At 39.0% G+C, this 14,893-nt stretch overlaps 2 protein-coding genes across 2 annotated transcripts in view; one reads left to right on the top strand and one right to left on the bottom strand.

The window, feature by feature from the left end:
• dnah6 (dynein, axonemal, heavy chain 6) overlaps positions 1 to 6,779 on the top strand; it is a 49,710-nt gene extending 42,931 nt beyond the window's left edge. The window contains exons 75-81 of the mRNA XM_088407298.1: positions 1,545 to 1,674; positions 1,826 to 1,953; positions 4,842 to 5,027; positions 5,398 to 5,470; positions 5,719 to 5,870; positions 6,315 to 6,537; positions 6,634 to 6,779. Of these exons, the coding sequence (XP_088263424.1) occupies positions 1,545 to 1,674; positions 1,826 to 1,953; positions 4,842 to 5,027; positions 5,398 to 5,470; positions 5,719 to 5,870; positions 6,315 to 6,537; positions 6,634 to 6,737 (996 nt within the window). The 3' untranslated portion in view covers positions 6,738 to 6,779. The remainder of the gene's footprint in view (positions 1 to 1,544; positions 1,675 to 1,825; positions 1,954 to 4,841; positions 5,028 to 5,397; positions 5,471 to 5,718; positions 5,871 to 6,314; positions 6,538 to 6,633) is intronic.
• A 2,745-nt stretch (positions 6,780 to 9,524) lies between these two features.
• LOC148405048 (neuronal acetylcholine receptor subunit alpha-7-like) lies at positions 9,525 to 14,648 on the bottom strand. The gene is made up of 4 exons (XM_088407297.1): positions 14,209 to 14,648; positions 13,829 to 13,915; positions 12,166 to 12,275; positions 9,525 to 12,051 (listed from the first exon to the last, which is right to left on the bottom strand). Exons 1-4 carry the CDS (start codon positions 14,324 to 14,326, stop codon positions 11,458 to 11,460), a joined length of 909 nt encoding a protein of 302 aa, XP_088263423.1. The 5' UTR covers positions 14,327 to 14,648; the 3' UTR covers positions 9,525 to 11,457.
• Positions 14,649 to 14,893: the final 245 nt, after the last annotated feature.

Raw genomic sequence — 14,893 nt, 5'->3', positions numbered from 1 at the left:
TCTCTGAGTCTTTCTCCGTCTCATGTGGTGTCCCGCAGGGGTCAGTACTTGGTCCCTTACTGTTCAACATCTACATGATTCCTCTCGGCGATATTATACGCAAACATGCTATTAGTTTTCATTGCTATGCTGATGATACCCAACTCTATATGCCCCTAGAAATAACGGATCCGTGCAAGTGCAGTAAACTGGAGGCTTGCCTTGCCGAGATTAAACAATGGATGTCTTCCAATTTTCTGCTTCTCAACCCTAATAAAACTGAGATGTTAGTTATTGGCCCTGCTCATCATCAGCACTTGCTTAAGAATACCACGCTGAACCTAGAAAACTGTATTATTTCCCAAAGTAGTTCTGCAAAAAATCTCGGCGTGATATTTGACTCCACTCTCTCCTTTCGAACACATATTAATAACATGACAAGAACGGCGTTTTTTCACCTCCGCAATATAGCTAAAATTCGCCCTATTCTTTCTCTTAGCGATGCAGAAACATTAATTCATGCATTTGTTACGTCGCGCCTAGACTATTGCAACATTTTGTTTTCTGGACTTCCCATGTCCTACATTAAAAGCCTGCAGTGTGTACAGAATGCAGCAGCGAGACTATTGACAAGGACGAGAAAGTTTGATCATATTACTCCGATTCTAGCTGACCTGCATTGGCTTCCAATACACGTGAGATGTGATTTTAAGGTGCTGTTAATTACTTATAAAATTCTACACGGTTTAGCTCCTCCCTATCTCGTCGACTTAGTATCACCTTATGTTCCGCCCCGACAACTTCGATCGCAAAATGCCGGTTTGCTATCGACCCCACGGGCTAAAAAGAAGTCTGCGGGATCAAGGGCATTTTCCATTCGCGCGCCAGTACTATGGAATGCCCTACCTATGGAAGTTCGCGCAGCCACCTCAGTAGAAATCTTTAAATCCCGACTAAAAACACATTTATATTCAAAAGCATTTAGTTAATTTAGCCTGTCTGTAGCCTTCTTCCTTTTTCTTTTTTCCTGCCCCCCTCTTCCGGCTGGGGGAGGGGGCTAGCTAGATGGTGAGGGTTGACTTGACCGCCTCCATTGGGTCCTGCGTTGGTCGACCATCATGTGTTAGGAGTTCGGCCGTCTGCAGTCCACCTGGCTGGAATGTGGGATGGTTCCTGCCCAATGGCCTTGCCTGCTGTCAAGACATCACTGCACTATATAGCACATTATGTTTTCTGTAATTTATGTTGTTTCTGTGTCTGGTACATGCAGCATCCACTTCAACCTGTGGGCCTGGAAGGGGGCTCCTCCCACCTGTGGTCCCTTCTGGAGGTTTCTGATTTTCCCCTAATTTGGGGTTTTTGAGTTTTTCCTTCCCCTTCTGGGAGCTTTGACAGGGGATGCTGTTGTGTACCCTATACTGAAAAGATGTCTCTGTACGACCTCTTTTCATTCTGTGAAGCCCTTTGAGACTTCGGTGATTTAGGGCTATATAAATAAAATTTGATTGATTGATTGATTGACCTATGATGTCCTCCCTGTACTATACGTGTGTTTGTCTCCACAGCGCCAAGAAACCATGAATCTGATCAACACAATTCTGGATGTTAATCCTCGCTCGTCAGCCCAACTAGGAGCCAAAAGCAATGACGAGATTGTGTGCGAGCTTGCCGAAGCTATGCTTTCTAAACTCCCTGGTAAGCAGATAGCACTTTTTTTGTCATTGAAGACACCGTTTTTTTTAATATATATAATGGTTACAAAAAGCAGTTAAAGGCGTTATTCGGTGCAGAGTTGTGTTTCCACCACAACAGGTCATGACTGACATTGTTTTTGTGCTTTTTGCAGCGCGCCTTGACATGGATGAGGGGCTCGAATCTTTATTTGAAAGAGACGGGAATGGACGAGTCAACTCCCTAACAACTGTGCTGGGCCAGGAGGCCGACAGATTTACCAAACTGGTTCGCTTACTAAGGGTAATAAGAAAGATTCATCTTCATTCATCAACACCAGTAAATACTTTGCATTTGTGACAGTAGCCTGTATAAGATCTCAGTGCATGTCGAAAATATTCTCTTCCCTTAACCGTTTAAGCGACAATCTGCAAGATTTTGTAACATTTGGTGATGAACGAAGAGAATGTAACTACGTTCTCGTAGTTGTCCTTCGGATGGCAGTAGCAGAATGGTGGAGATAAAATAAGTCAGCCTCTAATGTGACGCAACCTGTGTAATATAATTACAGATCACAAGACCTACAATTACCGTATTTCCCGCACTAAAAGGCGCAGTGGATTATAAGGCGCACCCTTAATTAATGACATTATTTAAAACGTTTCCATATACATGTATAAGGCACGCCACATTATAAGGCGCAACAGTAGAAGCAGTCAAACTTTATTAGTAGATTACAAACCAGCTTTCTGACAACTCCATTCACTCCTAAAATGAAGAAACAACTATCTTATGTTTTATTTTATTCGTATTTCTGTGACAGTTTATCTTTTAACAGCAAGGTATAACATGTAGTGCATCATTATATCAGGGAACCTTTCCTCCAGTGCAATCACAATACAATAATACTCAAAGTAGTAACAATAATAACTCAAATAATACCTCTAAATAGCATAATAACTCATTGTCAATATGACCAACCTTGTTCAACTGTAAACACACAAAAGAAACAGGTAAAGCTTACGTTATCAGTTCATTCCCCATCGACAAATCCCAATCTCAATATTGATTCATATATAAGGCGCACCAGATTATAAGGCGTACCATCAGCTTTAAAAAAATAAATTAAGGCTTTTAGGTGTGCCTTATAGTGCGGAAAATAAGGTACATAAAAAACATATGTAGGCCCCCGTGTTACGACATTAATCCGTTCGCGGTCAGGGTCATAAGGCGAATTCATCGTATGACGGGCAATCCAAACCTATGATAAATAGCTAATGCGTTCAGAACCCCAGGTAAAAACATCAAAATTGAACATTTATATTCAAAATTGCAACCAAAATAGGATAGTAAGTGCTATGTATATATAATATACATGTACACAATCAGAAAACATCATGAATAAAAAAATAAAGAAAGGATTTATTTACCTTTGAGTGGCCCTTGTTATGCCCATATTCCCTAATAAGGGTTATCTCCAGCATCGTTGCCATATAAATCATCTTCTTTGTTCGATCTTTAAATTCACTAGCAATCTTGGGACCCATGTCTAACCTTTTCAACTTTGAATTAAGCAGTAAAATGCACTTTAAATACAGTTTTGTAACCGCTCACGTTAGAACAAAGCTTTACCATTCCGCCATTTTAAAATGCATGTGTGCATGTAGTGACGTGTTGTATGGAGGCATTGACGGCAACAGAAAATAAGTGCAATTACCTAAAAACCCCTGCAGATGGTGACAAGACAACACAAATGCAGCCAACCCCCTAGGGTCATGACAGTTGTTTTTGTCTCAAAGCAGGGAAAACACCTTAATGAGGGGATGATATATATATATATATATATATATATATATATATATATATATATATATATATATATATATATATATATATATATATACAGTGGTACCTCGGTACTCGACCGCCTCTATACTCGACCAAATCGGTGCTCGACCAAAAAATTCAAGTAGATAATGCATCGGACCTCGAACAGATTTTCGGTTCTCGACTAGCCGAGCCGACCCGAACGCGCTCCTCGGCCCTTCTCGGCCAGCGGGTAAGCGCCAGTTCAACTCTGACCGCCAGCGGAGTAAGACGTTTGTTCGAGTATTTCTTCCCGGATTTAAACTTTTTCGTGTTGCTCTAGCCCTTAATAATGGGTCCAAAGAAAGACAGTGATAAGGGGAAGGCAAAGAGGAAAACAATGAGGACCACTATTGAACCGAAGAAGGAAATTATAGCAAAATATGAACGTGGTGTACGAGTGTCCGACCTCGCGTCGCAGTTAGCTAGCGTCATCATGGAAGGAGTAACTCCCTCCCGTCCTCTCCACATCCATTCCTGTATGCCCTCAACCACTCTCCAAAACGTAAGTAAATTATACTAAATGGTTTATAATGCTTTATTTATCTTTATCTTTATCTTTATCTTTATCTTTATCTTTATCTTTGTCTTTATCTTTATCTTTATCATGTACTGCTTGTGCACATTTACTTGTGCACACATACTTTCCATTATTTCTTATGGGAAAATTGGTTTCGGTGTTCGAACAAATCGGTGCTCGACCACCACCTCAGAACGGATTATGGTCGAGTACCGAGGTACCACTGTATATATATATATATATATATATATATATATATATATATATATATATATATATATATGTATATATATATATATATATATATATATAAATATATATATATATATATATATATATATATATATATATATATATATATATATAAATATATATAAATTCACTATATATAATATATAAATATATATATATATATATATATATATATATATATATATATATATATATATATATATATATATATATATATATAACTCAGTGTACAAGGTCAACCTTCACCAATACAATAGTGGATTTGCTGTAAAATTACAAATAGAACCTGGCATAATTCTTCTTCAATTCAGTTGCAAAATGAACAAAATAATTTGAAAAATTCAATAAAACATTATTTTCCAAAGTAAGACAGCCTTTGACAGATGAATGATGAAGCACAGATTTTAGACCACTGATTCAGTGATGCAGGACAGGAAGCAGAGAAGGTTGAGGAAAAATAATTAAAAAATAGGGAAAGTGAAAGGAAGAAAAAAAATTACTCATGCACGTAATGTGAATTGTTCAAGTGATTAAATCTTTCTTGTGTTTCCAGGTGTCTCTCATAACTCTGCAGAAGGCCATTGCAGGTCTGGTGGTGATGTCCGAGGAAATGGACCGGATATACACAAGCTTTGTTAACAACCAAGTTCCTGCCCAATGGTCAAACGCCTCCTACCCATCTCTAAAAAGCTTGGCTTCATGGATCAAAGACCTATACCTCAGAATCTACTTTGTTGAGGTTATTACACACATTGCACACATACATTCATGACACACACTTGCACATTGGATTCTGTGGTAATAGAGTGAGTCAAAATATAAACAGGGTGTTCCAAAATGGTTGACCCCATTCTAAATGGCCATATCTCGGAAATTACTTGATGGATATTAACGAAACTAAATTTAAACCAGACAAAGAAGAAGAGAATATCTTTGTTGGTAAAGTGAGTCTCACTACATATTCTACAAATAACCTTTTCCTGTTGCGTTACTCTCATTTTTTTTTTTTTATTTATACAGTGCAATTGGACAGCTTGAATGCCTGCACCAATTTTATATATTGAGCATGTTGCAAGACTTATTTGAAAACATATTTAATTTCCTTTTAGACTTGGATCACACGTGGCCATCCCAAATCTTTCTGGATATCAGGATTCTTCTTTCCTCAGGGCTTTCTAACTGGTATGCCAATGCTGCACTAAAAATGATTTCTTTTCATGCTTTAATCAACCATGATGATATGACAAATTTCATAACTGACAATACATTTTCTGAAGTCATAGACATGGTGCAATAATTGAAACTGTGCGTTGTTTTTAAAATAAATAATCATGATCCTTCACACTGAGGAGCAAGGGTTACAAAAGAGTGTTTGATGGAAAAAGACATTTGCAAGGTAACATAGATTTTCTCTGACTTTTGTCTTGTAGCGGTCCTGCAGAATCACGCCCGACGGTACAATTTACCCATCGATGAGCTGAACTTCCGCTTCAATGTGGTGCCCGTGTACAGGGATCAGACGGCTGTGTCCGAAGCTCTTCGCAATCTGAACAGCAACGCTCAACTTCCGATGGACTTGGAGGTACACAGCTTTTTTTTTTTTTTTTTCGGAAATGAAATACAGTACCAGTCAAATGTTTGGAAACACCCTCTAATTTTTTCCTTTCATTATTTACAAATTTACTGCGTGTGCATTCATAATTAATTCATTGACACAATGAAACTAGATTTTTTTTTTTTTCAAAACTGAATTTTTGCTAGGATATATCAGAAATTATGTCAAAGTATAAAATATATATATATATATATATATATATATATATATATATATAAATATATATATATATATATATATATATATATTTGATACAAAGGATTTCTTTTATTGTGAAAAACATTGCCTTAGTAAGGAGTTCCTTTTATTATGAGCTCAGTTACTTTCTGAGCAAGTAATGAGTAGCTATAACTGATTACTGTAAAAAGTAATGCACCCAACTCTGTCATTGTTTCTTACTTGCGGATGCAGTTGCCGATTCCTGAGAACGGTGTACTCGTGCACGGCATGTTCATGGATGCGAGTCGCTGGGATGATGACAACATGGTGATCGAGGATTCGTTACCTCGAGTGATGAACGCCATTCTTCCAGTAGTGCACTTTGAGCCACAACAGAACTACGAACCCGAGTCTGAGCTCTACCATGCACCGTTATACAAGACCTCAGCTAGAGCTGGAACTCTTTCCACCACAGGTGCAAACTTCATTTAAACCCACCCCGCCTAATGTACATGTCAAAACTGAAGCTTGACAGGTTTATTCCTCATTCTTCTGTTTTCTGTCCCTCTAGGACACTCAACTAATTTTGTTGTGACTGTAATGCTTCCATCAAACCGACCAAGCGACTATTGGATATCCAAAGCATCTGCTCTGTTGTGCCAGTTAAATGACTAAGTTTTTTTTTTTTTTTAACCCGCCCATTTTTTAGAGTTCAAAATAAATGTAAGATATCCCATGCCATGACCTTCCGTCTTTGTTGTTTTGCGTACTTTAATTTTAGCGCCAAGTGAGCCGTGAATGATCCAAAAAAGCCTATTATCACACACATTATCAAATCAGTGATTCTGTGCAGTACGAATGTCTTTCTCCACACTGAATTAGTTGACTCAAGATACTCAGTCACTATTTGTGGAATGTTGTCCTATATGTGCTTTCAACACTTAAAGTATTGGCCTCTGGTAATGAAAAAAAAAATGAAGAAAAAGATGTTCACAGAGCATAGTTGGATAACACGCGTTTGCTGAGCACATACACAAATGTTCATGGTTAACAAGCAGCAGCACTGTATGGAGTGATGATCATCAAATCATGAAATGTTTCCGCCTCACCGTACATGCAGCAGCTTCATATTTGTGTCACTTAGGGCATGCTGCGCAAACACATTGGCTATGTGCATCTACTTCCATGCTATGCTAGGGAACTGACAAACACTATCTGTCATACACACACACTGACATACTGTAAGGTGACACATCTCTATTCTCGTCCACCCATCTGAATTCAACTTTTTGGGGGGTCAGTTCGCTGAAACAGCAGCTTTAGCAGTAATCCAATGAATCTCTCTTGAGCCATTTTGTCTAGCTCGTTCAGGAGGATCCCTAGGCCAGGCCAGTTCGGAGACATAGTGTCTCCAGCATGTGCCGTCTTCTCCTAGTGGGACCTGCCCGGAACACCTCACCAAGCAGACCTCCGGGAGGCATCCTGATCAGATGCCTGAGCAAAGTCGTTTGGCTCCCCTCACAGTGGAGGAATATCAAGTTCTATTTGAACCCCACCAAGATGACAGGACTTCTCATCAAATTGCAAAGTAAGAGTACCGACATCCCAACAAACGGTTGGCAGGTTGTATCCAAGACCTTGTTCTTTCGGTCAAGACCGTAGGTAAAGTTAGTGTATAGAATAGGCCCGAACAGCAAATCGAGAGCTTCGAGTACAATTTAGTGTGTCCAATACACCTGCCACGCATATGTTTGGGAGTGTGGGAGGAAGCCGGAGACCCCCGAGAGAATCCATGCAGGCTCGAGGAGAACATGCAAACTCCATACAGGAAGGCCGGAGAGAAGTGGATTTGAACTAGGGTCCCTGAATTGTGAGGCGGACATGCTAACCACTGCTACACCAAAACACCCCTATAAAATATACCTCTGAACAGAATACAGTATTTTGTAAAACCTTTTCCATTTATTTTCAATTGAATATGAGATATGATTAAAGACATACCCAAGTTTTCGCTGTTCAAACTGATAAATGTTGTTTTTTGTAAATATTCTCTCATTTTGAACTCAAAATCTGCACCACATTCCAAAAATCATATGGACTGAGGAAGACTTCAAAAAAGTATTTTCATTTAAATGTTATCGCTACATCTACCAATGCAAATTAAAACTTCATCATGCAAAGCAAAAACCGTATATCAACAACATTCCGAATCACTGCCAGCGCTTCTGGACTGGAACTTATCTAAATTGGATTGATGTAAAATTGGAAAAGTGTGCTATGGTCTGACGAATCCACATTTCAAATTATCCGAAGAGGAAAACAACCATCTGTATTATTTTCATCACAACGTTCAAAAGCCCAAATCTGTGACTGTAATGGGGTTGTATTACTGCCAATGGCATGGGTAAATTGCACATCTGTGAAGGCACCATTAATGCTGAAAGGTACGTACAGGCTTTGGAGAAACATATGTTGGCATCCATGCAATGTCTTTTTCAGAGACATTACTGCTTATTTCGGCACGATAATCCTAAAACACATTCTGCAGGGTGGATTTGTACTATAGTAAGTAATTGAGTGGCCTCCCAATTGTCCAGACATGAAAGATCTCGGATTGATAGTATTAGTAGACATTAACAAGGCATACAGGTATGTAATCCCATGACATATTAGAGCAGATGTTTAAAGCATCAGCCTTTTTAGCTCAACGCCCAAGTGTCACCTAGAAATAATTGTGTTTCAATGGCTCTAAATTGCTCAAATCCAATATCAATTTGATCAATGCTAAACAGCAGTGAAAAACCTACTTCGCGCAACCAAGTACTGTCGTTGTTTCACAAGGCCTTCAAACCAATGAATCTTTCAATTCACCCATCCCCAATCATCCAGCCCAGTCTGCCAATCTCATTTTGTTTAAATATAAAGTAAAAGCCAAATGTTTGGAGACATCATCTCATTCAATGCAATTTCTTTCTTTTCTTTTTTTTTTTCATTGTAGACTCTCACTGATGGCATGAAATTGTGAGTTTTAAATCTGGCATTAAGTACTTAGCAAAATAACTGAAAACATGTTTGTTTGTTTTTTCACAAGGTAGTCATCAGAAATGTTTTTCACTTCACCGTGCCTTATCGGAAATAATTAGTGAAATGTCTTGCTTTGTCAATGGATTTAGGACCATCAGTTGTGTTGTGCAGTAGAAAATGTACATTGAGAACAACTGTTACATCTATATTATGGCAAGAACCAATCAGCTGGCTAAAGAATACAAGTTGCCAATTTGAATGAGATGGTATGTCCAAACCTTTGGCCTGTACTGTATATTAGTGACAATTACCTAGATTAATTATTTTCAATGAAATAACTTATTTGTCAGCCCACAACTAGCGTGTTTCAACTCTCGGGCGCTGGTGAATACATGAGAGCCGATGTATTGTAGGGAGCTTAATCAATTAGATGCCAGATGTTTGAACATTTTTTCTTTATTTGACCGGACACATAGAACAATTGTGTAGTCTTCAAATAACATGAGTCCGCAGTGAGCTGAGACATCGACCGCAAAGTAAAACCCACTCGTTCAGAGGCTGCGTTGTCACATTCACACTGACAAATAAAGCCTCTGTCCCTTTTGAATGTTGAATTCCCTGAATAAATTTGCCCCGTCTCTTTTTCGTGTTTAACGTCTGCATTTGTTGCATACAGTGACGTTGTGACCTACATCTGAGGAAAACTGAAAGAATAAAACAGCATTTTTTTTTTCTCCCATCATTAGGAAATTTAGTTCACCACCACTGCGGACACAATAATATTATGAAGTAGAAAATTATTTCCTTTTTACGTTCTTTGCAAATCAAGTTAGAGTTTGCAAGTGTACCAGCTGACATCGATTTATTAAGTACAATGAAATCCTGAAAGATATTTACGTATATGTTGTTTTTTTGACTGTGTTTGTTTGTTTATGTATTTAAAACTTTGCTTGATTTGCATTTTTTGGCCGCATACTTTATACTATTATAGAGGACACTGCCATTGCTTTTGGTCTGGAGCACTGTGCAATATGTTGCCTTGGTGGAGTGTGGAAGGGCATGACAAGAGAAAGAAACAGTTCCTTTACAAAAATAAAGGAACAGAAGGCAGGAATTTAACAATCTTAAGAAATTGGGGACCATAGTCTGCAAGAATAAGTTGAGAACACACTGCTCTATAGAGTACTCAGACCTTGAAGTACCCACATGGTCAAGAGGCACATGTACAGATCCTCCTTAAGGTTGCCACTGAAATTAGCAGGACTCAAAGTGTTGTGGTCAGATGAGACAAAAGTTTACACTAGTTTTGTGTCACTCAAATTGCCTTTGTCTAGGGTTAGGGGGCTGGTGTTAGTGAATTAAATTAGATATTTTTTCATGAGGTTCACTTGCATAAAATACTATATATATATATATATATATATATATATATATATATATATATATATACACCATTGCAAGAATGGAGGTGGAAACTGTTAGGGCAGTTTTTTAACAGATCAGAATTAATACAGGATGACTTTACAGCTTTGATAGGCTGAAGAATAGAGTTATCATCGTGTAAACCCATCACTAAGTACTAAGACATTTTGCTTGAGGATCACATATACTTTATTTCATTCAATAATTGAATTTTTCATTCAATAAAATGGACGTTTTATGAGTTTTGTGTTTTAAACAGTATTATGAATTGCGAATTTCTATTCTGTTGTCATAATCTATAAACAACCACAAAAAATCGATTGAGAAAGAGATGGACTGAAAAATATACAGTATTTTCAGCAAGGAATAAAAGTATTACTCACCCCTTTCTACAGTATTGGTGCCTGGTTGCAAAACAACTGCCTGATATGTATAATATTATTATCCTAGAAATATAATAACATATACATAATAGAATCGTAATAGACAATAATAATTTAATTCCTTGGAGAAATTGTCACAAAAGTACTGTACATAATGAAAATGATTTCAACCTTAAACATAAAAATACATGCCAAAAGAATTTGATTGCATTTTCAGGTAGGAAACATGAAAACACTCTAAAAACATCCCCTAGTATGCTATTATGAAACAAGAAATCAGAGTGTTTAATGCTTAAAAGCAAGAATGAGGGAAATGCATGATGGCAGTAGAACTCTGTATTCATGGCGTTAAATTATGAATTAGGAGAAAGCAAGATTGTGCTCTTCTTAAGTTTACACGTTACAGCAAATAAACAAATGAAAAAAGCCGAAGGGTCTGGAGTGAAGTACGTAAGTGACACTTGTTGAGCTTGGAGGGCCTCAGGAGTAAGAAGCATGGAGGGGAGCAGTTTCTGAACGTGTAAGCAATGTTCGAGCTTTCCACTTTTTTCTCTTTATGATCTTATTCATGTGAAGTCCTTGGAAACGGCCTCGATGAAATTGGGAGCCGACATGAGAATGGTGAAGGTGCAAATGATGGAGAAGAGCGAAAAGGCCACCAGGCATAAGCGATCCACCACCGCCGCTGCAAATTTCCACTCGCTGCAGATCGCCTGGCCCTCATCCTGCTCCCGAAAGCGCCTGGCGATATATTGCACTTCCTCCAGGATGCGAGATATTTCCGGGAGCTGCTCCAGCAGCAAAGTTCGCGTTTGCTCCGAATGGATGTCGCCCGGGGATGAACCGGTGGGGTTTCGGTCGCTGCCGCTACCGCAGATCGGCACACTGGCCTCAGTGCTCGGCGGGAAGGAAGGATTGTCTGTTCCCATGGAATGATACCCTAAGTACAGGTTAATGTTGCCGTTAGTGTTAGCGGACTGGGTGGAGGCCTGGCCCGGTATGGCGCTCATCTGAATGCTGTTGGTGCTGGTGTGATGAGCAGGGGGGTGAGGACATCTATAGGCCGAGCAAATGCCCGACTGATCGCATGTTTTCCTTTCCTCTCCGGGCTTCTTCATGCGCAGGAACCAAGCGCACCATTGGAGAAGAATAACACGAACCTGGATAACATGCATGCGGGGAAAAAAAAACATGGCTAACTAAAACGGTCCCCTCAGTAGACTTCAAATGTGCTTGTTTGTGGTGTCGTCATACAGTTATCAATCGTCACCTACCCATTTAGGCATCTTCCCTCCTTGGGGGTCGTGGTGGTGGAACTGCAGAACAAGAACCGTCACCACCACAGATAAGCCCACAATCATCATTGTGCTAGCAAAGTACTGAGCTGGGAATGATGAAAAAGAGCAAAAACATGGGTGAAAATATTGTTCAAATAAAATGTTGAAAATAAACGCATTTATACTTGACCAGTATGCTGAGTGGCAATCAGTCAAAAATATGAACTGACTTCAGTTGCACTATACCATTTAAACATTCTTAAACAAATTCAATACCTTGTATTAATGTTGCAATGTCATCCAGTCACTGGGTGTGGGTGTCAAAAAGGAAGTTATCCAACCAAAAGAGTACATTTTCCCAGGTGTATAAAAAGTCTTTTCAGAGTAAAGCATTGTAATTTCTTTCAAAGCTATCAGTTCTGCGTTAATATATTGATGAAAGAATAAAATTACAAAAAAGCCTGGCCACTTATAGCAGCTACTGTAGGCAAACAGGAGTCATTTACTGCCCATTTATGAACGCCCTTTATGTGTAGTCATGTAGCTACATGTAGTCACGTAGACGGGCCGGGCTTTTTTTTTTTTCTTCATCAAAACCAAACGTCTCAAAAACTCAGGCCAAAGTGGAGATTTGCAAGAATAAACCGAAAATTGATGTCATCACCCTATTTTGTTTCACGCCAAAGATGCTGACGCCAGTGATGTTGAGAGACAAAAGTTGTTTCCGATTGGACATAGTTTGGCAACTCCACAGCTGCCTTCCAGATTCGTATAGCAACATGTTTTTGTTTTTGTTTTTGTTTTGTTTTGTTTTTATCCATTAAACAAAGCCATGTGCATGGGAGTTATTTTTACACAAAATATGCTGGTTTAAACAGTCGTGGCAATGTGTAGACAAGGCCCATGCTTTCATATAGGTAACTGCTTTATACATTTTGATTTTATTTAATTTGATTGCCAGAGTTACATGACTTTATACATTTTTGCATGATAAAAATAATTCCAGAGGATTGTCATATGTAGCCCGCCTTCTACCTTGCTTTATCAGGAGTAAAAAATGATCTCCTCCTTTATAAATAGTGTAATTTTTCTAGCTTGATCAGAAATGCCGTTACAAGTATGCGACTGGGGTTGTTGCTTTCACAAAAACATTGTTGTAATAGCTAAATCGCTTGACATCTTTCCTCTTGTGAAATTGTTGTGGCTGCTCGAAACAACCACAGATGTTACTTTCAGTTGTCATAAATGATTCCACAGTAACATCCCTACAGCAAATGTTCTGGGACGTTTTAGCAGCAGCTCGGAACTGTCGTTGCAAATATGACATGACACAAAATCTCTGAAGGGGAAATTAAACTTTTAGCATCTTTTTCAAATTGTTCAAACAGACAAGAAACAAGTGTTTACTACGCAGAAATTCTCATGTTATTATGTTGTGGACGTTGGAATTTGGAGATGAAAGTGGTTAAAACCATTTGACACAATTTCGATCGCTGTCAAACACGTTCTATGCATGATTCTTCTTTCAACAGAATAAAATGCAAAGGTGGAAGGGCACCTGCACAATGTTCGTCAAATCTTTCAACTGATTGAGAAATCACTTCCGAAAGGTTTTTCTGTCCTCAGCACAGCGTATTGCAGCACAGCGAACATGACTTACCAATCAGGGGGACAGAGTCTGACGTGGCGGGCATTATCTCTGCCACCAGTAACATGAACACGGTTAACGAAAGCAGCACAGTGATGCCTGGAAAAGAGGAGAGAATAAATGCCTATCACCTGGCCTATCACTGTTGTATTTGAACAATGCTCACAAAGGGGGCACTCGGACAGCAAAGTTTTTTTAAACATCCGAGAACCACTGCGCTGGAGAACATCTGCGTTAGCAACAGGACCGTGACTAGATGGACTACGATCAGAATGATAAAAAGTATGATTCACTATGCATCAGGCAGATTTGGGTTTTCTGCTAAATGTAAGCATTATGGCTCTGTCGAGTGTCTGTTTTGTTTGTGTGTGTGTGCGTATTTTGGAGCTTACCCAGTGAGATCTTCTCTCCCGAATCTGCAGGCAGCAGAAAGACCAACAGGGCCAGACCAGAGATGAGCACACAGGGGATAAGTAGGTTGAGTCCGTAGTAAAGTGTCCTACGACGCATGGTGACAATGAATGTCACATCAGGGTATGGTTCTTTACAACAGTCGTAGTAGAGCTCATTCCGCTTGGCTGGCACACCTACAAGAAAATGAAGAGTTATAGAGGTGTGGGTTCATTACAGGCTTTTGTAACTTCACATTTGGAATACTAAATGGACTTACACGTATATAGTGCTTTTATAACTTAGGTACTCAAAGCGTTTTACAGCGACAACTCATTCACCTCGAAACCACAGCCTCTGCGTTGGGAGACGATGACTCTACCAGTTTTTCTTTCTCCTTTCTGTTTTAAATTAAATACACTATAAATGCAAGATTTAATCAAGTTCTAACACTGAATAAAAAAAAAAAGAAAAAGCCCAGGCCCAGAGAAGCCAGTGGCATTTTGGGTGCTGCTGATGTGGCTCACATTTCACGGTGGAGTTTTAACCTGCATTTGTAGATATAGCAGCAAACTGTGTTAATGGACATTGATTTTCTGAAGTGTTTCTGAGACGATGATGTGACCGAATGCCACCGACATTCATTATTTGTTTTCAACCTTGCCTCCTACATTCAAAGATTTCTTG

Source organism: Hippichthys cyanospilos, unplaced genomic scaffold (assembly GCF_059441005.1).
Source record: "Hippichthys cyanospilos isolate Australia breed blue-spotted pipefish unplaced genomic scaffold, RoL_Hcya_1.0 HiC_scaffold_74, whole genome shotgun sequence".
NCBI classification, from domain to species: domain Eukaryota; kingdom Metazoa; phylum Chordata; class Actinopteri; order Syngnathiformes; family Syngnathidae; genus Hippichthys; species Hippichthys cyanospilos.
This window is presented reverse-complemented; position numbering and strand designations above follow the sequence as displayed.